At 49.6% G+C, this 25,783-nt stretch overlaps 1 protein-coding gene across 3 annotated transcripts in view; it reads right to left on the bottom strand.

Annotated features, from left to right (window-relative positions):
- The window catches only part of DEPTOR (DEP domain containing MTOR interacting protein), a 38,527-nt gene extending 28,360 nt beyond the window's left edge, over positions 1–10,167 (bottom strand). The window contains exons 1-2 of one of the 3 annotated variants that reach the window (XM_061560618.1): positions 9,915–10,167; positions 2,814–2,901 (exon numbers count right to left, since the gene is read on the bottom strand). Coding sequence is in view for 1 of the 3 variants with exons in the window: in XM_061560616.1 (XP_061416600.1) it covers positions 2,814–2,901; positions 7,062–7,084 (111 nt within the window). In the remaining 2 variants the exon portion in view is untranslated. Of the gene's footprint in view, positions 1–2,813; positions 2,902–6,960; positions 7,299–9,914 lie in introns of those variants that run through there. The other 2 variants (XM_061560616.1, XM_061560617.1) reach the window with 2 other exon arrangements.
- Positions 10,168–25,783: the final 15,616 nt, after the last annotated feature.

Here is a 25,783-nt window from a genome sequence, read left to right as displayed (position 1 = left end):
GAGCGGGAATTGAACCTGGGTGGCCAGGGTCGTAGCGCAGCGTAGCGCTAACCACTGTACCACCGCTCCCCCCACACACACTCAGACAGTGCGCTAACCACTACACCACCGCTCCCCACACACACTCACACAATGCGCTAACCACTACACCACCGTTCCCTACACACACACAGTGCGCTAACCACTATACCACCGCTCCCCCCCCCCACACACTCACACAGTGCGCTAACCACTACACCACCGCTCCCCCCCACACACTCACACAGTGCGCTAACCACTACACCACCGCTCCCCACACACACACACAGTGCGCTAACCACTACACCACCGCTCCCCACACACACAAATGCTGAGAACAGCTCGCACTTACATGCACACACAAAGATAGCACTTGCGTACACAAATACACTGCACAAACACACACAATGTATCGTTGTAACACAATAGTGTACACAGTCAAAAATAATGTTTAAAAAGCGCACAAATTAAGTGTGCATATTGGCACAACACACATTCACTATACACAGACAACATATAAACTCTTACACAGAACCATAATACTGAAAAACACACACACTGCAAACTGCAGACACAGCAAAATGTGAATGCATGCAAACTTGTGCAGAGCACACACTAAAACCACACGCAGCACACACTAAAACCACACGCAGCACACACTAAAACCACACACAGCACACACTAAAACCATACACAGCACACACTAAAACCACACACAGCACACACTAAAACCACACACAGCACACACTAAAACCACACAGCACACACTAAGAGCACACAGCACACACTAAAACCACACACAGCACACACTAAAGTCACACACAGTACACACTAAAACCACACACAGCACACACTAAAACCACACAAAGCACACACTAAAACCACACACAGCACACACTAAGAGCACACACAGCACACACTAAAACCACACACAGCACACACCAAAACCACACACAGCACACACTAAAACCACACACAGTACACACTAAAACCACACACAGCACACACCAAAACCACACACAGCACACACCAAAACCACACACAGCACACACCAAAACCACACACAGCACACACCAAAACCACACACAGCACACACTAAAACCACACACAGCACACACTAAAACCACACACAGCACACACCAAAACCACACAAAGTACACACTAAAACCACACACAGCACACACTAAAACCACACACAGCACACACTAAGAGCACACACAGCACACACTAAAACCACACACAGTACACACTAAAACCACACACAGTACACACTAAAACCACACACAGTACACACTAAAACCACACACAGCGCACACTAAAACCACACACAGTGCACTCAAACAGACTGTTGGGGCAAGTGCTGTTAGCGAGCACCTATGAAGGCCGCCTTTGTCTTCCCGGTGGCGATGTGCACACACCTCACCAGGTACTCATGAGGTCGTGTTGCTACACTACCGCTCCCCACACAGGCAAAACATGACAGTCACTCACACTCACAAAGATCCCCCAGTGAAGTCTTAACGGATTGTTGGAGAAAGTGAATTTAGCGAAGACCGTATCACATAATACACACTCAGAACCACACACACAGACAACAACATGACGGGGGAACAACACACAGTCAACAACACACACAACAACACACAGACAACATCAGCACAGACACCAACACACAGTCAACAGCACACAGACAACACACAGTCAGCAACACACAGACAACAACACACAGACAACAACAAGGGGGGAACAACACAGTCAACAACAGTAAACAACATACAGATACAACACACAGACAACAACACACAGACACCAACACACAGACAACAACACACAGACACAACACACAGACAACACACAGACACAACACACAGACAACAACACACAGACAACAACAACACACAGTTACAGCACGGGGAAACAACACACAGACAACACACAGACAACAAGGGGGTACAACACACAGTCACAACAACACAGACAACACACAGACACAACACACAGACACCACACAGACACAACACACAGACAACAACACACAGTCAACAACACACAGACACAACACAGACAACAACAACACAGTCAACAACACACAGACACAACACACAGACACAACACCAACACAGACAACACACAGACAACAACACAACACACAGACAACAACACAAACACAGACAACAACACCAACACAGACAACAACACCAACACAGACAACAACACCAACACAGACAACAACACCAACACAGACAACAACACACAGACAACACAGACACAACACCAACACAACAACACAGACACAACAACACACAGACAACAACACACAGACAACACACAGACATAACACCAACACAACAACACAGACACAACAACACACAGACAACAACACAACAACACACAGACAACAACACCCAGACAACAACACCCAGACACAACAACACACAGACAACAACACACAGACAACAGCACAGACACAACACCAACACAACAACACAGACACAACAACACACAGACAACAACACAACAACACACAGACAACAACAACACCGACACGGGAGGGAGGGGGGGCACAGTCCAGGCGCCAGTGAACCGCGTGTGGCTCTCGAGGAAGGCGGCCACCGCCGCCACCGCCCCCCGTGCCAGCAACGCGGCTGGAGCGAGGCGGCATTGAGCAATTGCGGCTACAGCTACAAGCAGCAGGCGGTAAACACAACAACAACAACAACCACAACAACAGCAGCAGCAGCACAATCATAGAGAGCATAGGCAGCTGGCGGTGTTGGTCCGTGCGCTTTACACACCAGGAGGAGGAGGAGGAGAGGAATCCGCTGGCCCGGCTCGGGGTGGTGGTGGTGATGGTGGTGGAGGGTTCGCTGTTGTTGAGGGTCGCTGGTGGCGGGGGATGGGGGCCAGAGAGAGAGAGAGTGGGAGGGCGAGTTTGGTGGGTGTCGTGGGGGTGTGTGTGGTGGTGGTGGGTGTCGTGGGGGTGTGTGTGGTGGTGGTGGGTGTCGGTTGTGTGTGTGTGGTGGGTGGGTGGTGGGTGTCGTGTGTGTGTGGTGGTGGGTGTCGTGGGGGTGTGTGTGGTGGTGGTGGGTGTCGGTTGTGTGTGTGTGGTGGTGGGTGGTGGGTGTCGTGTGTGTGTGTGGTGGGTGTCGTGGGTGTGTGTGTGTGTGGTGGTGGGTGTCGTGTGTGTGTGTGGTGGGTGTCGTGGGTGTGTGTGTGTGTGGTGGTGGGTGTCGTGGGTGTGTGTGTGTGGTGGTGGGTGTCGGTTGTGTGGTGGGTGGTGGGTGTCGTGTGTGTGTGTGGTGGGTGTCGTGGGTGTGTGTGTGTGGTGGTGGGTGTCGGTTGTGTGGTGGGTGGTGGGTGTCGTGTGTGTGTGTGGTGGGTGTCGTGGGTGTGTGTGTGTGGTGGTGGGTGTCGGTTGTGTGGTGGTGGTGGTGTCGTGTGTGTGTGTGGTGGGTGTCGGTTGTGTGTGTGTGGTGGGTGTCGGTGTGTGTGTGTGGTGGTGGTGTCGGTTGTGTGTGTGTGGTGGGTGGGTGGTGGGTGTCGTGGGGGTGTGTGTGGTGGTGGTGGGTGTCGGTTGTGTGTGTGTGGTGGTGGGTGTCGGTTGTGTGTGTGTGGTGGGTGGGTGGTGGGTGTCGTGTGTGTGTGGTGGTGGGTGTCGTGGGGGTGTGTGTGGTGGTGGTGGGTGTCGGTTGTGTGTGTGTGGTGGTGGGTGGTGGGTGTCGTGTGTGTGTGTGGTGGGTGTCGTGGGTGTGTGTGTGTGTGGTGGTGGGTGTCGTGTGTGTGTGTGGTGGGTGTCGTGGGTGTGTGTGTGTGTGGTGGTGGGTGTCGTGGGTGTGTGTGTGTGGTGGTGGGTGTCGGTTGTGGTGGTGGGTGGTGGGTGTCGTGTGTGTGTGTGGTGGGTGTCGTGGGTGTGTGTGTGTGGTGGTGGGTGTCGGTTGTGTGGTGGGTGGTGGGTGTCGTGTGTGTGTGTGGTGGGTGTCGTGGGTGTGTGTGTGTGGTGGTGGGTGTCGGTTGTGTGGTGGGTGGTGGGTGTCGTGTGTGTGTGTGGTGGGTGTCGGTTGTGTGTGTGTGGTGGGTGTCGGTTGTGTGTGTGTGGTGGTGGGTGTCGGTTGTGTGTGTGTGGTGGGTGGGTGGTGGGTGTCGTGTGTGTGTGGTGGTGGGTGTCGTGGGGGGTGTGTGTGGTGGTGGTGGGTGTCGGTTGTGTGTGTGTGGTGGTGGGTGTCGGTTGTGTGTGTGTGGTGGGTGGGTGGTGGGTGTCGTGTGTGTGTGGTGGTGGGTGTCGTGGGGGTGTGTGTGGTGGTGGTGGGTGTCGGTTGTGTGTGTGGTGGGTGTCGTGGGGGTGTGTGTGGTGGTGGTGGGTGTCGGTTGTGTGTGTGTGGTGGGTGGGTGGTGGGTGTCGTGTGTGTGTGTGGTGGGTGTCGTGGGTGTGTGTGTGTGTGTGGTGGTGGGTGTCGGTTGTGTGGTGGGTGGTGGGTGTCGTGTGTGTGTGTGTGGTGGGTGTCGGTTGTGTGTGTGTGGTGGGTGTTGTGGTGTATGTATGTGGTGGTGGGTGTCGGGTGTGTGTGGTGTGGGTGGGTGTCGTTGTGTGTGTGTGGTGGGTGGGTGTCGGTTGTGTGTGTGGTGGTGGGTGGTGGGTGTCGTGTGTGTGTGGTGGTGGGTGTCGTGGGGGGTGTGTGGTGGTGGTGGGTGTCGGTTGTGTGTGTGTGGTGGTGGGTGGTGGGTGTCGTGTGTGGTGGTGGGTGTCGTGGTGTGTGTGTGTGGTGGTGGGTGTCGTGTGTGTGTGTGGTGGGTGTCGTGGGTGTGTGTGTGTGTGGTGGTGGGTGTCGTGGGTGTGTGTGTGTGGTGGTGGGTGTCGGTTGTGTGGTGGGTGGTGGTGTCGTGTGTGTGTGTGGTGGGTGTCGTGGGTGTGTGTGTGTGGTGGTGGGTGTCGGTTGTGTGTGGTGGGTGGTGGTGTCGTGTGTGTGTGGTGGTGTCGGTTGTGTGTGTGTGGTGGGTGTCGGTTGTGTGTGTGTGGTGGGTGGGTGGTGGGTGTCGTGTGTGTGTGTGGTGTGTGTTGTGGTGTGTGTGTGTGTGGTGTGTGTTGTGGTGTGTGTGTGTGGTGGTGGGTGTCGGTTGTGTGTGTGTGTTGGGTGGGTGGTGGGTGTCGTGTGTGTGTGGTGGGTGGGTGGTGGGTGTCGTGTGTGGTGTGTGGTGGGTGTTGTGTGTGTGGTGGGTGTTGTGGTGTGTGTATGTGGTGGTGGGTGTCGGTTGTGTGTGTGTGGTGGGTGGGTGGTGGGTGTCGTGTGTGTGTGGTGGGTGTTGTGTGTGTGTGGTGGGTGTTGTTGTGTGTGTGTGTGGTGGGTGTTGTGGTGTGTGTGGTGGGTGTTGTTGTGTGTATGGGTGGGTGTTGTGTGTGTATGGGTGGTGGGTGTTGTGTGTGCGTGTGGTGGGTGTGTGGGTGGTGGTGGTGGGTGTTGTGTGTATGTGGTGGGTGTGTGTGTGTGTAGTGGTGGGTGTTGTTGTGGGTGTGGTGGTGTGTGGTGGGTGTGTGTGGTGGGTGGGTGTGTGTGTGGTGGTGGGTGTTGTGTGTGTGTGGTGGGTGGTGTGTGTTTTGGGTTGGTGTGGGTGTGTGTGTGGTGGGTGTGTGGTGGGCGTTGTGTGGTGGTGTGTGGGTGGTGGTGTTGTTGTGTGTGTGGTGGTGGTGGGTGGTGTGTGTTGGTGGGTGTGTCGTGTTGGGTGGTGGGTGTGTGTGTGTGGTGGTGGGTGGTGGTGGTGTGTGTGTGTGGTGGGTGGTTGTGTGTGTGTTGTGGTGTGTGTGGTGGTGGGTGTGTGTGTGTTGTGTGTGTGGTGGTGGTGGGTGTTGTGTGTGTGTTTGGTGGGTGTTATTTGTGGTGGTGAGTGGTGGTGGGTGTGGGTTGTGTGTGTGTGGTGGTGGGTGGTGGTGGGGTGTGTGTGTGGTGGGTGGTTGTGTGTGTGTGGAGTGTGTGGTGGTTGGTTGTGTGTGTGTTGTGGTGTGTGTGGTGGTGGGTGTGTGTGTGTGGTGGGTGTTGTGTGTGTGGTGGTGGTGGGTGTCGGTTGTGTGTGTGATGTGTGTGGTGGTGTGTGGTGGTGGGTGCTGTGTGTGTGGTGGTGGGTGGTTGTGTGTGTGTGGTGGTGTGTGTGGTGTGTAGTGGTGGGTGGTTGTGTGTGTGTGTGGTGTGTGGTGGTGGGTGTGTGTGTGGTGGTAGGTGTTGTATGTGTGGTAGTGGGTGGTTGTGTGTGGTGTAGGGGTGGTGTGGGGGTGGTGTTGGGGTGGTGGGTAGTTGTGTGTGTGTGGTGGTGGTGGGTGTTGTGGTGGTGGTGGGTGTTGTGGTGGGTGGTGGGTGTGTGGTGGTGGGAGTCGGTTGTGTGTGATGGTGTGTGTGGTTGTGAGTGTTGTGGTGTGTGTGTGTGGTGGGTGTTGTGTGTGTGTGGTGGTGGGTGGTGGTGGGTGTCGGTTGTGTGTGTGTGGTGGTGTGTGGTGGGTGTGGGTGTTGTGGTGTGGGTGTTGTGGTGTGTGTGGTGGTGTGTGGTGTGTGTGGTGGTGGGTGTCGGTTGTGTGTGTGTGGTGGGTTGTGGTGTTGTTTGGTGGTGGGTGGTGGTGGGTGGTGGTGGGTGGTGTGTGGTTGCGTGTGTGTGGTGGGTGTTGTGTGTGTATGGTGGTGTGTGGTGGTGGTGTGTGTGTGTGTGGTGGTGGGGGTGTGATGGTGGGTGTTGTTGTGGTGTGTGTGTGTGGTGGGTGTGTGTTGATGGAGTTGTATGTGTGGGTGCATGAGGGTGGTCAGGGGCTGGGTGTGCGGGTGTTGGTAGGTAGGTATGTGGGTGTGTGTCTGCGTGTGTGTGTGTCTGTGTGCGTGTGTGTAGGGTGTCTGTGTCTCTGTGTGTCTCTGTATGTCTGTGTGTGGGGAAGCGGTAGTGTAGAGGTTCGCGCACTGCGCTACAAACCCGGCGACCCGGGTTCGATTCCCGCTCACGGCCAACACCAGTGACGATTATCTGAACCGGTCCTGGGCCTCCCCTAGGTCGACTCAGCCTAAAATGAGTACCTGGTGTGGTGTGTAGTAAACATCGCCACTAGGAAGACAAAGGCTGTCGGGCGTGGTGCTGGCCACCCACCCCCTCGTGTGCCGTGCCGGCCCTAATAGGTGCTCGCTAACAGCACTTGCCCCTACAGCCTTTTAAGGCTAAACGGGGGGTCTTTGTGTGTGTGTAGGGGTGAGTGGCTGAGTATGAGTCTGTGTGCATGAGCTGGTAGGGGGTTGTGTGTGTGTGTGGGAGTGTGTGGTAGGTGCTAGCTAACCCCACTTGCCCCAAACAATCTTTAACGAGGCTATATGGGGGGACTTTGCGTCTTATTTTAGGCATTGTGTGTGTACAGCTGAGTCGGGGGCGTGGGTGTAAGCACGTGGGAAGCTGTGGGGGGTGGTTCGAGTTGGTGTGTGAAGGCGGGTGGGTGTGAGTGGTCGTCCTCGACTTACGATGGAGATGCGTTCCGACGACCCCATCGTAAGTCAAAAATGTCGTAAGTCGAAGATGGCCTACCCAGGAGTCTTAAAGAATTGTGATAATTTAGCAAAAACAGAGCAATTTACAATACCGTACTGTATAAACTATATACTGTGTGTAATATTAATTACAATACTGTATTGCACAGTAAAATGTAAAGTAAAAAAAACCAAGGTAAATTCTTAGCCTACCTATATGAACTGCAATTTAGTAGAAAGTTTTTTCAGGAAACAATCCTATCTGCTATAAACACTTTTAACATTAATTTCGTCGATATCGCCATCGTAAGATCGAATAAATCGTAAGTCGAACCGTCGTAACTCGGGGACTGTTTTCCTACGCACATTCAACTCGGCCAACAGCAGTGACGGTTATCTGAGCCGGTCGTGGGCCTGCCCTAGATCGACTCGGCCTCAAATGAGTACCTGGTCCAGTGTGCATACATCGCCACGAGGGATACAAAGGCGGCCGGGCGAGGTACTGGCACACACTCAGACGGGGGGGGGGGGGTGATCTTTGTCTCTGTAAGAGTGGGTGGATGGCGATGGGACGCTGGCTGTCTTAGTGATTGATGGCTTTAGGGGCCGTCCATAAATGACGTCACGCACCTAGGGGGGGGGGGGTCAGACATTTGTGACGATGTGTGACGAGGGGGGGGGGGGGGTGAGAAATGTGACGTCACATCAAAATGCGCAACTTTAAATAAAAATAGACAACACGTTCTACTTAATTAAATATACTTTTTACTAAATGTTTTCTCTTACAACATTAGAGTGCAGCGGCACATTAAATACGCACTACAATCACAATAGTTTAAAGCGATTTGAAGCATGTTTAATTTGGGGGGGGGGGGGGCAGAGTTTTGTGACGTCATATTTGACTTTTTGTGACGTCGTGTGACGAAGGGAGGGGGGGTCAAAAATCCTCCAAAATCGCGTGACGTCATTTATGGACTGCCCCTTAGGACAGGACTCGGCAGCCATTTGTTTTTGTCTTTGGTCAAAACAGTTTGAGAGCCGCATCGCACGTGTTGTACACAAACACAATACAGTTGGACTGCTGTACATGGTGTCACCAAGACATTCCATATTGACCAAAAATGCCTGTCATATTTTATACATTGCTTATCCTTTGCATTAAATTGTGTTTAAAGATTTAAAGTTTGTTTTTTAAACGACTGCCCGCAAGAGGGCACCTAAAGAGCCGTGCTCAGCAGCAGCAGCCCCTGGTTGCAAACCCATGATTTTAGGAGTTTGGGTGACTGGTTGTGTGGACGTGGTGAGTGGAGATATGCCTTGGTGTGTGAGTGTCTGGGTTAATACATTTGTTTCTGGGTCGGATCAATATGCCATCGTGGCCAAAGCCACTGGTGTCACCTGTAGGTTAGAGGTGGTATTTTGTGGGTCTGGTTGGGTGCAAGTGTCGGTGGATAGGTGTGGCCAAGTGCGTGTATGACTGAGTGCCTGAGATATTAAGGGGCTGGCTGGACGTGGATTCGGCAGGAATGAAGGTGGGGGTGGGTGTGTATATGCCTTGGTGTATAGGTGGGTGGCTGGGTGGGTGGCTGGGTGGGTGGCTAAGTGTTGATATGCTTTGGTGTATGAGTGGGTGGCTGGGTGGCTGGGTGTGGATATGCCTTTGCCTTGGTCATGCCGTGGTCTTGTGGGGAGCGGTGGCGTTTTGGTCGGCACATGCTACGGACATGGGCACCCTTAGTTTGATCCCACTTGCCACATCAATGGCAAGTGGTATCTGAATTGTTCCGCAGCCTCCCCAAGGTTGACTCAGCCTTAAACCAGCACTGGGGAATTTTTTTTTAACTCAGGCGTTGGGCTAACCACACCACCTCCAGGTACACTATCCCAGCCTCTCAGTAAGTGTTCATTAACCGCACTTTCCACAATAGTCTATAAGATAAAACAGGAATACCGCATTTGGCTTGGTATATGAGTAGGTTGCTGGGATTATATTTGTGAATGGGTGGGTGTGGATGTGGGTATCCATATATGTGTGTGAGTGGTTGTGGGTATGTATATATGAATGAATGGGTGTTGGTGGTATGGGCATATCTGTATGTGTGAATTTATGGATGATTGTGGGTATGTCTTTGTGAATGAATTAATGTGGAGTGGAATGAATGTGAATGTGTCTTTGTGAATGAATGGATATGGTGTGGTGTGGGTGGTTGTGGCTATGTCTTTGCGAATGAATGTGGTGTGGAATGATTGTGACTTTGTCAATGAATGGATGTGGTGTGGGTGGTTGTGGGTATGTCTTTGTGAATGAATGTGGTGTGGAATTATTGTGAATGTGTCTTTGTGAATGAATGGACGAGGTTGTGGGTACGTCTCGGTGCGTGACTGGGTGGCTCATGGTTGCGTGTGTAAATCTACCTGGGATGTACGCGTGGCTCGGCTGGGCAGAGAGAGAGAGAGGCAGATGGAGATTGCGGTTCGCGTGGTGTAGCGGTGGATTACACTGAACGTACCGCTGGAATTGTTGGTTGCAGTGTGAGAAAATCGAGTGACCTTTCTGTCTAAAATCGATCACGAATAAGATGCACCCCCGTTCAAGCCGGCCTGGGTAAAGCGGTCGATACTCCAGCGGAGGAACTGTGGGAACGCACAGTCAGCATGGCTCCTCCGATCCTCCTGTGCACGCTACACACGCAGCATACTCCACGAGGCGGGTGCATCAACAACATCATACACGAGCCGAGATCCCGTCCAAGGACGCCTGTATATTGCAGTTAATCTGACACATTCAAGCGAAAATAATGACCCGCTCATGATTATTAATGAGGGGGGTTGGGAGTCCATATGAGTGACGTCATCAGCTCATGATTATTGATTATGGGGGGAGGAGCTCCATGTGGAGTGACGTCACCCGCTCATGATTATTAATGAGGGGGTGCGTCACGTCATCCGCTCATGATTATTAATGAGGGGGGGGGGTGCTTCATGTGGAGTGACGTCACCCGCTCATGATTATTAATGAGGGGGGGCTCATGTGGAGTGACGTCACGCGCGGGACACATTCTTGGTTTATTATATTAGTAACTAGCTTTTTTTGGCCGTCCAATGACGGGTGTATATTGCAGTAAATCTGAAATATTAATTAGAAAAATTGTTCAGCTCATGATTATTAATGAGGAGGGGGGGGTTGCCCCATGTGGAGTGACGTCACCCGCTCATGATTATTAATGAGGGGAGGGGTGCGGCATGTGGAGTGACGTCACCCGCTCATGATTATTAATGAGGGGAGGGGTGCGGCATGTGGAGTGACGTCACCCGCTCATGATTATTAATGAGGGGAGGGGCGCTTCATGTGGAGTGACGTCACCCGCTCATGATTATTAATGAGGGGGGGGGTGCTTCATGTGGAGTGACGTCACCCGCTCATGGTTATTAATGAGGGGGGGGGTTGCCCCATGTGGAGTGACGTCACCCGCTCATGATTATTAATGAGGGGAGGGGTGCGGCATGTGGAGTGACGTCACCCGCTCATGATTATTAATGAGGAGGGGGGGTGCCCCATGTGGAGTGACGTCACCCGCTCATGATTATTAATGAGGGGGGGGTGCGGCATGTGGCGTGCGCGACCTTGTTGTGCGTGAGTGTAAATTTCCACACGGGCATGAATATTAATGAAGGGGGGCTCTTTTTCAGTGACGTCACGCACGAATGTATCACTGTGCTGCGTAGATTAATTTTTTACCGTCACTTTCTGTAAAGAAACGTCAAATTTGAAGCGACTTTGCCCAATAAATTATTTAATTTTGCTCGACCTTCCTCTGCGTTTGTGTTAAAATCCACCCATCATGAATATTAATGAGTGGGGTGGGCCTAATGTGGAGTGACGTCACGCGCGGGACGGACAGACATTCTTGGCTCGTTATAGTAGTAATCCTCCCCTCTACGCTGCTGCTGTTGCTGCGTCTCCCTCCACCCACCCACACACACGCGTGTGTGTGAGCGCCCCCACGTGTGTATATCAAACGCTGCTTGTGCGCTGGTGGCCGGCCTTGAGAGACGTCACATCGATCTGGCCAGCAACCTCTTCCGCGTGGCAGCGCCTCCTTCATCCAGCGCAGCAGAATTCGGCTGTTTGTCCCGAGTGCTACCCCCCCCCCCACCAACAATCCCAAAAATAGCAGCATTGTGCTGAAAAATAGTCTTAAGAATCAATTCGGTGTTTTTGTTAAATAAATGAAAGGACGTTGCAATGATGGTAAACCCTTAGTGGCCAATTATTTCTGCCTTGGGCATAGATTACCATAATCAGCAGCAGCCGTTATCTATCCGTTGCTGCATGTAGGGCTCCCTAAGCCATCGTCATCTCTCACCGCAGTGTTGCGGTGCGACAATTTATCGAGCTCCGATTTCGTTTCTCCATTTTACTCCGGGGCATGCTTCCTGCTTGGGTTGAGGTTATAACATCGGTGTAAGGTTGGGGGAGTAGTGGGAGTTCAACCGTGGTTTTGCACTGCAAGGATTCATTTCTGCCAAGGAAGTGATATTTTTACCATTTGGCACCAACAGAGATGAACACTGTTGGCTCGCTAATTTTTCTGAGAATGGAATTCCTTTTTTTTTTTCAAATCTACAATATTTTTTTTACTAGATTATATAACTTATTATACTGTGGGTTTTTTTCAGGGCCAGTGGTCTTAAGAAGATTAGCTTAACATGTAAAACATGTATTTTACTCTAAATCTGTCCACATCGAGGGAATTATAATGTAATGTCACCGTATCTCGTTGGATAGCTTAATTTAGATTGGCTTCAGGGCGAACAGCATTCCAGAAGTGTCATACACTGTTCCCAGGAATATTATACCTGAACATATAAAATATCCTCCATTATAAATAAATATACTGATCCTGATACCTGCCCCCTTTTGCCATTTTGCCTGTTTGTATGCCATGTGTGTGCCAGGCTGGTGCATTCAGTTCTTGTCTGGGGGCACTCGATTCAAGCTCCAGTCACTTGGAGGCCCTTCCAGCCAGCCCTGCCTGCTGCTATTAAAAAGATACAAAACCTCGACACGCAAACGCCCTTGTGGTCAATGCCAACGGGTTGGGTGTGGGGCCGCGGTCTGGGGGTTCACTGGAAGTTGAAACAAATAAAACACGAATCATGGCATCGGTGTGGAACGGAGCAGTACAATTTCGTTCACGTATTGCAAATTGTGACATTTGCAAAAAAAACGAACCCGATTACAGATGCGCGTCTGCTCACGAGCTGCGAAACAGCCACGGGGAGCGAGCCTTTCACAGGGTTCCATCTATTTGAGCCCCATGAGCCCATCTGTTGTTTGTAGAACATCTCCACCTCTGTACGTCTCTATCAGCAGGCATGGTTTTGCGCACTTGAAGCCAAGTTGGTGATTAACAGCAGGGAGGCTTTTTAACAGTTGTTAAGAGGCACAGCCAAGGTGTCCTTGTTTGGGTCGCAGCACTGCTAAAGTCTGCGTAAATATCATTCCCCATGCGCATTGCGCCTGCTTTGCATTTTAATTGACCTGCCGTGAGTTGCTATGAAGCTGCACCCAGTGTTGATATTTCACATTGAGACAGGATCGCACCCTGGGTTTCTTGTAAGAAAAATTGGGAAAATGTCCGCTTAGTTGAATTCTTCCTCCCACACACCGCAAAAGAAGGTGCAGTCGGCGGTGTGGTGAGTAGAGGGCTATCGAACAAAATCCATCGTTCTGCATTCCACCTTGGTCAAAGTATAGTCGAAGAAGCCTCACTTTGCATTAACAAAGGAGCTGTAAATGTGCACGAGAAAACGGTATTTACAAATGGCAATATATTCCCACATTTGCCATTCAAGTATGCATATACAAACTGATAAATCATATCTTGATTTGAAGTTTTAGTGACTGCAGCAATCCATATTCTTTGGTTCTTTCGGTAAAGTCAGTAAGGTAGAAAAATAAAATAAAAAAATATGATAAATCATAGCCAGTTTAACACGTAGGCTTTCGCGACCAATGTTATTCATAATCAACGTTTTTGGGTTTAGATCGCGTTATTTATAAATGTGTCGTAACCCTCCACCACCCGACACGGCCAATCAGTAAAAAAGTGTCACGTTGACAAAAGACAAATAGTTCACTGCTTTAGCCCACCGGTGTGTTGAAGCCACAACATTTACAATTTGAGTACGACGTTTCGCTGGTTATTGCATCCAGCATCATCGGGCAATTCGCCAGAATGGTGAGGCTCTGCTGTGTCTCAGCACAGCCAATTGGAAAGAAATCGATTTTTTGCTTTACAATGAAACAAAACAAATGTACTATTTTAATAATCATTAACATACAGTATGTTAATGAAGAACGTGTATGCGAAATGTGTTCTCTTGTGTTATGTTATTGATTAATGAGGTTCGGTGACATTACCGTAATTTAATTGTGCACGTTGCCTCTAATTTCGAAACAACCTGCACTTTGCCTTTTTTTTACACAACTGATAATCAAACCTTCCAAGTCCAGATTAGCATGGTTAACCTTTAACGTAAACGCTCCAAATGACACTGTTGAAGTCAGAGACAATGATTGCAAGCACTAAATTCAAATTCCCCAGCTCCATGGAATAGAAGGAACAAAGAGGTAATGATTTTAAAAATGCAACTACTGTATTGTATTGTAAACTCATCCTGTCTATTCTAATATATAACACCAAATACATGCACTGGAATCGTTTACGTCCTTGTGGAGAGTATAAGTAACAAAAAGAACAAACAAAAGGACACTTTCACATATCTCCCTCCACAATAAAAAAAATATACTGGATCCTTAACATATATATTTGATACACCTCATCAGCCACATGGCCTTCTGGGAGTGTTTTTTTCAGCAGGTCACCAGCATTGACGAAAGCAAGCCTGACTGCTGACGAGACACTGCATGTTGAAACCGGCTCAGAGTTTGCTTTCGTTAAAGCAATGCTGCTGAAAAAAGGCACTCGCAGAAGGACACTCAGTGGCTGATTGGGTGAGTAAAAAAATAACCTTTAACGTTTTGGGGGAAGGGAGAGATATAAGAAGAAGCTTTATTGTCTGATTCTTTGTTTCTGTCAATCTAAAGCTTGCAGGTGGACAAGCCCACATGCGATTTTCGTGCGAGCACAAAACTGCAAAGAAAACGTACAGAAGACTCCAGATCTGTTCTCCAGTTTTTGTTATGATGGACCGTTGGTGTCGTAGTCCCCGTCAGCCCAAGATACAAACAGATTTAACAACACACAAGGATCTACAATGCTCTGAGCTTCATCGAGACTCACCATCTCAAACTAACCAAATTTGTGGCCATTTGATCGTTGAGATCACAATCTCAGAGTTGAGAAATTGTCACCGGCAGCAAGCGGCATTGAAACAGAGACGACGGTAGCCATGGTTTTCGTCCTTATCGGGACTCATTGGCACAGCACGGTCATCAATGTTTACGGCTGCTACGTGTCTCTGGGAAACTCGTACGTGCAGAGGGGACTTGCAGCTGTACGCTACGAGGACCCCGTCAGCGTTTTAGCCTGAAGGCAACAGTGCAGACCTGATGACAAGCTAAGTTAACACAAACATGTGTAATGTGTCGACAAAAACTCAGCCTAATCCGGACCACATAAGGAGCCGTCCACAAATGACATCACGAACCTGGGGGGGGGGGGGGGGTGTCAGACATTTGTTGTGACGATGTGTGACGAGGGGGGGGGAGTTTGAGAAATGTGACGTCACATCAAAATGCGCAATTTTAAATAAATATATAATTGTTATAACAACACTAATTGGTATAACAACACTCCTACAACATCAGAGTGCAGCGCCACATTAAATGCGCACTACAATGACAATAGTTTAAAGCGATTTGAAGCATGTTTTATTTTCAAAATGGAAATATGGTTTTGGGGGGGGGGGGCAGAGCTTTGTGACGTCATATTTGAGGGGGGGGATCTGACTTTTTGTGACGCCGTGTGACGAGGGGGGGGGGTCAAAAATCGTCCAAAATCGCGTGACGTCATTTATGGGCGGCCCCTAAGGACCCAGCAGGCTGAGTTTGAACCGGTCCTGCATTTGCCCTTCACCAGCCCACACAGATCAGCAAGGTGAGTGTGGTATTTAAAAAAACTCCTGTTACCAAAATGTCAGAGGCAACCTTCATTTAGCAGTGGAATGACAACGGTGTGTAATTATTTGTCACTGCAGTACTGTACTGCATTTTAATGTTTCTATATCCAATACTGAACACCTGCAATGTTCACGGTGCAGGTAATTGCTGAGTAAAGTACCTATGGGACCTTGGCCAGATCGCATTGGGGTTTTAGTGTCCACAGATCTTGTTAATACGTAATTGTGGGGGTTGTTTCCGGACGGATTATTCGTGCGTAAAATTCCCCGAGATGTAAATTTTACCATAAGTCTCAGGAATGCAGTATTCGAAGACACTGTGGATTACTTTGCAAGTTCCAGTGCTTGTGAAATTCATTATCACACACAGCAGTATCATATTTTGCAATGAAGTGGATAATCTAGGTAAATGTTAATAAATAATTTTATTCTACCCCTTCTGCTGGCAATTAGCCTACCATCCTGTGTTTATAGTAAACATTAACTAAATGGTCTGGCTGATTTAAATGGATGAAACTACACAGCGGTGTCTCGTTCGGGCTTTCAGGCGATTTGTTTGGATTGTGGCATAGGGTGGCTCCACCGTGTTGCCATTTCTGTCGAGTGTGCATGCGCGTGTTCCTCTACCTAAATTTCAGTTCACAAAACCTTTCATCACTACCATTTAAAAAACTAAATCAGAGCCTGGACTACATACTCATCACACTGTGTCTTTCCAGAGTGGAATGTTTGCAAGGCGATTTAACACAATTCTTGTTCCTGGGTACTAAATTTAATTTTTTAATTGCTTATGCCTAGAAAGTATAGAAAATGGCTATTATTCCCCACAAACTTTGCTTCTGTGACCAGGACTTTGTGTGAACGAAAGACACAAATCCCCCCCCCCCCCTTTGTCCAATTTAAAATAGGTAAATTTCCAAATAGACACTTGATCTGGAGTGTCCATAGAGAAGGTCCCAGGTGGGGGAGCTAGGGGGTGATCACGTGTCCAGGGATAGCTCTGGAGGGGGATTGAGAGGGAGCTAGAACACTCGAGAAGGCGGATGGGGCGGGGCGGAGCCAGCCCCGACCCGGGAGGATATAAGGTGGGTCCCTGAGAGGGACCGGGATCGCTTTTTTCTACAAGCTGGAAGCTCCCCGTCTACAAGCTGGAAGCTATACGTATACAAGCTGGAAGCTCTACGTCCTACGAGGCATCAACACGTGGCCGGGGACCCAAGTGACGGTCCGACCCTTCGTAGCTGTAACTCCTACGTATAGTGTAGTTAGCTGGGTGGTCACCACCCCAGGCTGTATCTGGTAAAGGGGCAGTTACCCCTTTGTGTTACAATAAATGTGTTGCCTCTGAAGAATAACGTCTACGACTCAGTTGGACTCACTACACAAACACTTGATGAATAACAACATTTGCGAGTAGAATAGACAAACGTAGAACGTTGGTCTAACAGTTACAAACACATGCCAATGCTGGTCCATCGTTAGCATGCTTACTGGGTATAGGTATGAGTGGTGGTGCAGTGTTTAACGCACCCTGCGTCACGAACTCGGCAGCCCAAGTTCGATTCCCGGCCGTGTCCAACAACAGCGGCGAGTGTTGCGTGAACCGGCTCTGAGCACCAACGTCCTTGATCAATGTGGTGAAGTATGGTCAATTAACAGAGGCCTTCATACATCAGTGGATTAATTGACAACAGATTGTAAATGATTATATTTTATAGCTAATAACCGAGTAGATTATATTTTTTGTCTGTAGCTTGGGGAGAAATTTATACCACTGTTAATCATTTGTAAATTAACTGAAATTTCTGTAAGCTCCAGGTAATGACCTCAATTAAAATTCACAGAGATATGCAGCTTGGCTCATATTTATTTGACGCAAATGCCAATGAATAATGAACATAGCCAGCGACTTGTAATTGCTGAATATTCAGCTGCAATTGATCACACATTTGCAGTTGGTTGCTGCACATTCATTCCGTTCTACAGTTGTACCTGTCAGTAGATTTGGATTAAAGTAAAATATAAATCATTAATGTTGACTTGACAGCCTTAAGTTTAATTGAACTATAACTTTCCCCATTTGTGACTCGCGTAGAAATATTGTTCTTGATATCCTCAGAAGACCTAGATGATGAGCATTGCTGATAGTGCAACGCATGCAGGGGTGGTGATCAAATTTTTTGACGAGATTCAGAGTTGTGATTTGATCCAAGACTTCCGTTTTTCAATATTGCGTATTATCCAGCATCTCTGAACTACAAATGCATTGCATGGCATATATAACTATATATCTATTTGGCAATGTGCCAAATAAAATTTTGCATTTAGCTTGGCCTAAAGGGATTAATCTCTGAAAGTATAATTTAGGATAGATTTGGCATTGTTAGTGATTGATATATATTTTTCACAATAGATGCGAAAACACAACGTCCCACTCATGCCAATACATTGTAGTAATGCCATTGTGTTTGCGCCCATACTACTTGCTTCATCCTATCTCTGCATAGCACATGTTTCTGCATCTTGCTGTGGGGCAATGGTGCTATTTTGAGGTAATTAAGCCATCAACAGTACCACCAAACGAATATCTTATTACCAATAATATTTTATAGAACTGCTGGATGAAGGCTTCCCCTCGCCGTCGGTCTTGGGGAGTTGTTTGACCATACTTCACCACTCCGGTTGGTGAAGTGGGGTGCCCCAGCTGCACTGGTTCAGGCACCACATGCCCCTGATTTTAGGTGTGGCACCACTCTCCTCCAGAATACTTGGGTATTGTGTTAAATATTGATTGTATTACATATGCGTTGTGCGGTATTGTACGTACATTGTGAAATATGCAGCATATCATGTGACACTTGCTCTGAGGCAATACAGATGATCATGGGAGTGCCATGGTTGTACAGTGGTAACAACTGTGCCTCACAGCATGAAGGACCTGGGTTCAATTCCCGACTCGGATGCCTTTCTGTGGTGGAGTATATATTTTATCCCCATGTTTCTGCATAGCTTTCCTCTGGATTCTCCATTTTCGGCGGGGCGTGAGGCGACGGGAGGTCGCCAGCTTAGTTAACGAGGAGTTAATGAGTGAGGGGATATAAGGCGATGTGCGGAGACACGTGGGGAGGAGAGTTGTGAGTCGGGTTGGTTGGAGTGAAGACAAGTCCGGGGCCCCCCGGGGCCCCTCTCCTCCAGCGGGGATGCCGGGTCCCCCGCTGGAGGCAAGGGCGAGGCTGGAGGAGCGGGGGTAGACAGGCTAGCAGTGGAGAAGCTAGCAGAGAGTATAGCAGAAGGCTAGCAGTGGAGAAGCTAGCAGAGAGTATAGCAGAAGGCTAGCAGTGGAGAAGCTAGCAGAGAGTATAGCAGAAGGCTAGCAGTGGAGAAGCTAGCAGAGAGTATAGCAGAAGGCTAGCAGTGGAGAAGCTAGCAGAGAGTATAGCAGAAGGCTAGCAGTGGAGAAGCTAGCAGAGAGTATAGCAGAAGGCTAGCAGTGGAGAAGCTAGCAGAGAGTATAGCAGAAGGCTAGCAGTGGAGAAGCTAGCAGAGAGTATAGCAGAAGGCTAGCAGTGGAGAAGCTAGCAGAGAGTATAGCAGAAGGCTAGCAGTGGAGAAGCTAGCAGAGAGTATAGCAGAAGGCTAGCAGTGGAGAAGCTAGCAGAGAGTATAGCAGAAGGCTAGCAGTGGAGAAGCTAGCAGAGAGTATAGCAGAAGGCTAGCAGTGGAGAAGCTAGCAGAGAGTATAGCAGAAGGCTAGCAGTGGAGAAGCTAGCAGAGAGTATAGCAGAAGGCTAGCAGTGGAGAAGCTAGCAGAGAGTATAGCAGAAGGCTTGCAGTGGAGAAGCTAGCAGAGAGTATAGCAGAAGGCTAGCAGTGGAGAAGCTAGCAGAGAGTATAGCAGAAGGCTAGCAGTGGAGAAGCTAGCAGAGAGTATAGCAGAAGGCTAGCAGTGGAGAAACTAGCAGAGAGTATAGCAGAAGGCTAGCAGTCGAGAAGCTAGCAGAGAGTATAGCAGAAGGCGAGCAGTGGAGAAGCTAGCAGAAGATATAATGAGAGGCTTGCAGTGGAGAAGCTAGCAGAGAGTATAGCAGAAGGCTAGCAGTGGAGAAGCTAGCAGAGAGTATAGCAGAAGGCTAGCAGTGGAGAAGCTAGCAGAGAGTATAGCAGAAGGCTAGCAGTGGAGAAGCTAGCAGAGAGTATAGCAGAAGGCTAGCAGTGGAGAAGCTAGCAGAGAGTATAGCAGAAGGCTAGCAGTGGAGAAGCTAGCAGAGAGTATAGCAGAAGGCTAGCAGTGGAGAAGCTAGCAGAGAGTATAGCAGAAGGCTAGCAGTGGAGAAGCTAGCAGAGAGTATAGCAGAAGGCTAGCAGTGGAGAAGCTATCAGAAGATATAATGAGAGGCTTGCAGTGGAGAAGCTAGCAGAGAGTATAGCAGAAGGCTAGCAGTGGAGAAGCTAGCAGAGAGTATAGCAGAAGGCTAGCAGTGGAGAAGCTAGCAGAAGATATAATGAGAGGCTTGCAGTGGAGAAGCTTGCAGAGAGTATAGCAGAAGGCTAGCAGTGGAGAAGCTAGCAGAGAGTATAGCAGAAGGCTAGCAGTGGAGAAGCTAGCAGAGAATATAGCAGAAGGCTAGCAGTGGAGAAGCTAGCAGAGAGTATAGCAGAAGGCTAGCAGTGGAGAAGCTAGCAGAGAGTATAGCAGAAGGCTAGCAGTGGAGAAGCTAGCAGAGAGTATAGCAGAAGGCTAGCAGTGGAGAAGCTAGCAGAGAGTATAGCAGAAGGCTAGCAGTGGAGAAGCTAGCAGAGAGTATAGCAGAAGGCTAGCAGTGGAGAAGCTAGCAGAGAGTATAGCAGAAGGCTAGCAGTGGAGAAGCTAGCAGAGAGTATAGCAGAAGGCTAGCAGTGGAGAAGCTAGCAGAGAGTATAGCAGAAGGCTAGCAGTGGAGAAGCTAGCAGAGAGTATAGCAGAAGGCTAGCAGTGGAGAAGCTAGCAGAAGATATAATGAGAGGCTTGCAGTGGAGAAGCTAGCAGAGAGTATAGCAGAAGGCTAGCAGTGGAGAAGCTAGCAGAGAGTATAGCAGAAGGCTAGCAGTGGAGAAGCTAGCAGAGAGTATAGCAGAAGGCTAGCAGTGGAGAAGCTAGCAGAAGATATAATGAGAGGCTTGCAGTGGAGAAGCTAGCAGAGAGTATAGCAGAAGGCTAGCAGTGGAGAAGCTAGCAGAGAGTATAGCAGAAGGCTAGCAGTGGAGAAACTAGCAGAGAGTATAGCAGAAGGCTAGCAGTGGAGAAGCTAGCAGAGAGTATAACAGAAGGCTAGCAGTGGAGAAGCTAGCAGAGAGTATAGCAGAAGGCTAGCAGTGGAGAAGCTAGCAGAGAGTATAGCAGAAGGCTAGCAGTGGAGAAGCTAGCAGAGAGTATAGCAGAAGGCTAGCAGTGGAGAAGCTAGCAGAGAGTATAGCAGAAGGCTAGCAGTGGAGAAGCTAGCAGAGAGTATAGCAGAAGGCTAGCAGTGGAGAAGCTAGCAGAGAGTATAGCAGAAGGCTAGCAGTGGAGAAGCTAGCAGAGAGTATAGCAGAAGGCTAGCAGTGGAGAAGCTAGCAGAGAGTATAGCAGAAGGCTAGCAGTGGAGAAGCTAGCAGAGAGTATAGCAGAAGGCTAGCAGTGGAGAAGCTAGCAGAGAGTATAGCAGAAGGCTAGCAGTGGAGAAGCTAGCAGAGAGTATAGCAGAAGGCTAGCAGTGGAGAAGCTAGCAGAGAGTATAGCAGAAGGCTAGCAGTGGAGAAGCTAGCAGAGAGTATAGCAGAAGGCTAGCAGTGGAGAAGCTAGCAGAAGATATAATGAGAGGCTAGCAGTGGAGAAGCTAGCAGAGAGTATAGCAGAAGGCTAGCAGTGGAGAAGCTAGCAGAAGATATAATGAGAGGCTTGCAGTGGAGAAGCTAGCAGAGAGTATAGCAGAAGGCTAGCAGTGGAGAAGCTAGCAGAAGATATAATGAGAGGCTAGCAGTGGAGAAGCTAGCAGAGAGTATAGCAGAAGGCTAGCAGTGGAGAAGCTAGCAGAATATATAATGAGAGGCTTGCAGTGGAGAAGCTAGCAGAGAGTATAGCAGAAGGCTAGCAGTGGAGAAGCTAGCAGAGAGTATAGCAGAAGGCTAGCAGTGGAGAAGCTAGCAGAGAGTATAGCAGAAGGCTAGCAGTGGAGAAGCTAGCAGAGAGTATAGCAGAAGGCTAGCAGTGGAGAAGCTAGCAGAATATATAATGAGAGGCTTGCAGTGGAGAGGCTAGCAGAGAGTATAGCAGAAGGCTAGCAGTGGAGAAGCTAGCAGTAGATATAATGAGAGGCTTGCAGTGGAGAAGCTAGCAGAGAGTATAGCAGAAGGCTAGCAGTGGAGAAGCTAGCAGAAGATATAATGAGAGGCTTGCAGTGGAGAGGCTAGGAGAGTGAGCTTCTGGAGTTAACTTTATATCGTCAACAGTGAAATACCATAATGTTGCTAAATGTGGCCGATGTTTTACTAGCAGTTTTTGACATTCAGTTTTGTCTTGACTTATGAATAAAGCTCATGTGAGTGTTCATTTAAAAAAGAGAGAGAGCAGGCTATCAGTGGAGAGGCTAGGAGAGTGAGAGAGAGAACAGGCTAGCAGTGGAGAGGCTAGGAGAGAGAGCAGGCTAGCAGTGGAGAGGCTAGAGAGTGAGAGAGAGAGAGACAACAGGGCTTAGCAGTGGAGAGGCTAGAGAGTGGAGAGAGAGAACAGGGCTAGGCAGTAGAGAGGTTAGGAGAGTTGAGAGAGAGAACAGGCTAGCCGTGGAGAGGCTAGGAGAGTGAGAGAGAGAACAGTGCTAGGCAGTAGAGAGGCTAGGAGGAGAGAGCGAAGAACAGGCTAGCAGTGGAGAGGCTAGGAGAGTGAGGAGAGAGAGGCAGGCTAGCAGTGGAGTAGGCTATGAGAGTGAGAGCAGAGGCAGGCTAGCAGGTGGAGAGGCTAGGAGAGAGAGAGAACAGGCTAGCAGTGGAGAGGCTAGGAGAGTGAGAGAGAGACCAGGCTAGCAGTGGAGAGGCTAGGAGAGGTGAGAGAGAGACAGGCTAGCAGTGGAGAGGCTAGGAGAGTGAGAGAGAGAACAGCTAGCAGTGGAGAGGCTAGGAGAGTGAGAGAGAGAGAGCAGGCTAGCAGTAGAGGAGGCTAGGAGAGAGGAGAGGAGGAGGAACAGGCTAGCAGTGGAGGGATAGGAGAGAGAAGCAGGCTAGCAGTGGCGAGGCTAGAAGAGTGAGAGGAGAGAGAACAGGCTAGCAGTGGAGAGGCTAGGAGAGTGAGAGAGAGACCAGGCTAGCAGTGAGAGAGGCTAGTGAGAGTGAGAGAGAGAGCAGGCTAGCAGTGGAGAGGCTAGAGAGTGAGAGAGAGAGCAGGCTAGCAGTGGAGAGGCTAGAGAGAGAGAGAACAGGCTAGCAGTAGAGAGGCTAGGAGAGCGAGAGAGAGAACAGGCTAGCAGTGGAGAGGCTAGGAGAGTGAGAGAGAGACCAGGCTAGCAGTAGAGAGGGCTATGAGAGTGAGAGAGAGAAACAGGCTAGCAGTGGAGAGGCTAGGAGAGTGAGAGAGAGAGCAGGCTAGCAGTGGAGAGGCTAGGAGAGTGTAGAGGGGAGCAGGCTAGCAGTGGAGAGGCTAGGAGAGTGAGAGAGAGAACAGGCTAGCAGTGAGAGGGCTAGGAGAGTGAGAGAGAGAGAGCAGGCTAGCAGTGGAGAGGCTAGGAGAGTGAGAGAGAGAACAGGCTAGCAGTGGAGAGGCTAGGAGAGTGAGAGAGAGAACAGGCTAGCAGTGGAGAGGCTAGGAGAGTGAGAGCGAGACAGGCTAGCAGTGGAGAGGCAGGCTAGCAGTGGAGAGGCTAGGAGAGTGAGAGAGCGAACAGGCTAGCAGTAGAGAGGCTAGGAGAGTGAGAGAGAGAGCAGGCTAGCAGTGGAGAGGCTAGGAGAGTGAGAGAGAGAACAGGCTAGCAGTGGAGAGGCTAGGAGAGTGAGAGAGAGAACAGGCTAGCAGTAGAGAGGCTAGGAGAGTGAGCGAGAGAACAGGCTAGCAGTGGAGAGGCTAGGAGAGTGAGAGAGAGAACAGGCTAGCAGTGGAGAGGCTAGGAGAGTGAGAGAGAGAGCAGGCTAGCAGTGGAGAGGCTAGGAGAGTGAGAGAGAGAGCAGGCTAGCAGTAGAGAGGCTAGAAGAGTGAGAGAGAGAACAGGCTAGCAGTGGAGAGGCTAGGAGAGTGAGAGAGAGAGCAGGCTAGCAGTGGAGAGGCTAGGAGAGTGAGAGAGAGAGCAGGCTAGCAGTGGAGAGGCTAGGAGAGTGAAGAGAGAACGCAGCAGTAGAGAGGCTAGGAGAGTAGGGAGAGACAGGCTAGCAGTAGAGTGAGAGAGGAGAGAACAGGCTAGCAGTAGAGAGGCTAGGAGAGTGAGAGAGAGAACAGGCTAGCAGTGGAGAGGCCAGGAAAGTGAGAGAGAGAGAGCAGGCTAGCAGTAGAGAGGCTAGGAGAGTGAGAGAGAGAGCAGGCTAGCAGTGGAGAGGCTAGGAGAGTGAGAGAGAGAACAGGCTAGCAGTAGAGAGGCTAGGAGAGAGAGGGAGAGAACAGGCTAGCAGTAGAGAGGCTAGGAGAGTGAGAGAGAGAACAGGCTAGCAGTGGAGAGGCTAGGAGAGTGAGAGAGAGAACAGGCTAGCAGTGGAGAGGCTAGGAGAGTGAGAGAGAGAACAGGCTAGCAGTGGAGAGGCAAAGAGAGTGAGAGAGAGAGCAGGCTAGCAGTAGAGAGGCTAGGAGAGATAGGGAGAGAACAGGCTAGCAGTGGAGAGGCTAGGAGAGTGAGAGAGAGAACAGGCTAGCAGTGGAGAGGCTAGGAGAGTGAGAGAGAGAACAGGCTAGCAGTGGAGAGGCTAGGAGAGAGAGAGCGAAGCGTGGCAGGCGAGCAGAGAGTTGCGACGGAGTCGCGTGGTGTTGAACGCGTGGTGTTTTGTTGAATAAAAGTGACAGGAGGAAAAAGAAAGAAAGATTGTCCGTGTGAAATAAAAAAACACTTCACATATATTACCAAAACATGTTTGTTTGCATGTTCACCACAAGTAATGCAGTACTTGATTCTTTTCGAAATGTATCTATTTGGTGTATGAACACCTTAACGCGTGTTTTATTGCCGGTCACACCTATTCTTATATTCTTGGTTCTTTCGGTAAGTAACGTAGAAGTGAAACAATAAAATAATAAAAATAAAACAATACAATTCTCACGACGTTTATTTTTTCGTACTTTGATACACCACCCGACACAGCCAACTAGTAAGGGTTGTCACGTAAACAGAACGTGGCCAATTCGTCACGAGTACAGCACTAACCGGTGTGTCGGAGAGCCAAGCCACAACATTGACAATCTGAGTACTCAGATCTGAATTGGCACGTTCTGTTTACGTGACAACTTTTTCTAGTTGGCCGCGTTGGGTGGTGGCGGGTTTTAACGACACATTTATACATTTACGCAATCTAACCCCCCCCCCCCCCCAATAAAACCTTACGTTATGAATAATGACCAAATCTGCCACTAGGTGGTGATGGACGGTCATATTCCTTCGAAATCGTTCAATTCACCAACGAATTAGCATTGGTTGGGTGCGCTCGGCAAGGGGAGAAGAGGCATCGTTACAACGCACGCGGCGCCCAGGGCTGCCGCTCGTTGTTTGCCAGGAAGCTGATTGGCCCACACAATCTGCATTGCAACGACGCAGTCGAGGCCACTCTGTTCTTTAATCTGCAACCGCGTGTCCCGTCAACGGGAGCGGGTCGGCAGGGATTTGTCTCGGTGGCGAAAGCGTTGTTCGTCGTCTTCTTCTGTAATATGGTTCCTTATTTATTGATGTATTTCGATCGCCCGTTATTAAACGCTGCCACGGGTCAGTGGGGACAATCCATAGGCTACGACACACACACATTGCTGCTGCTGCTGCTGCGTTACATCGAATGCATTGTCGGAGACAAAAACATAAATTGTGATTCCAGGCTAAAATTACACGTAATTCTCTTCAGGCCCCACGGTGTAAACAAGTACGGTCTCCAACTCTTGTCATCCACTCCCACCTCTCCGGTTTTTCTGTGTGTTATGAAGAAGGGCTATTTACTGAAACGTC

This window comes from Lethenteron reissneri, chromosome 26 (genome assembly GCF_015708825.2).
Source record: "Lethenteron reissneri isolate LAM-NWPU_2019-01 chromosome 26, ASM1570882v1, whole genome shotgun sequence".
Lineage (NCBI taxonomy): Eukaryota > Metazoa > Chordata > Hyperoartia > Petromyzontiformes > Petromyzontidae > Lethenteron > Lethenteron reissneri.
This window is presented reverse-complemented; position numbering and strand designations above follow the sequence as displayed.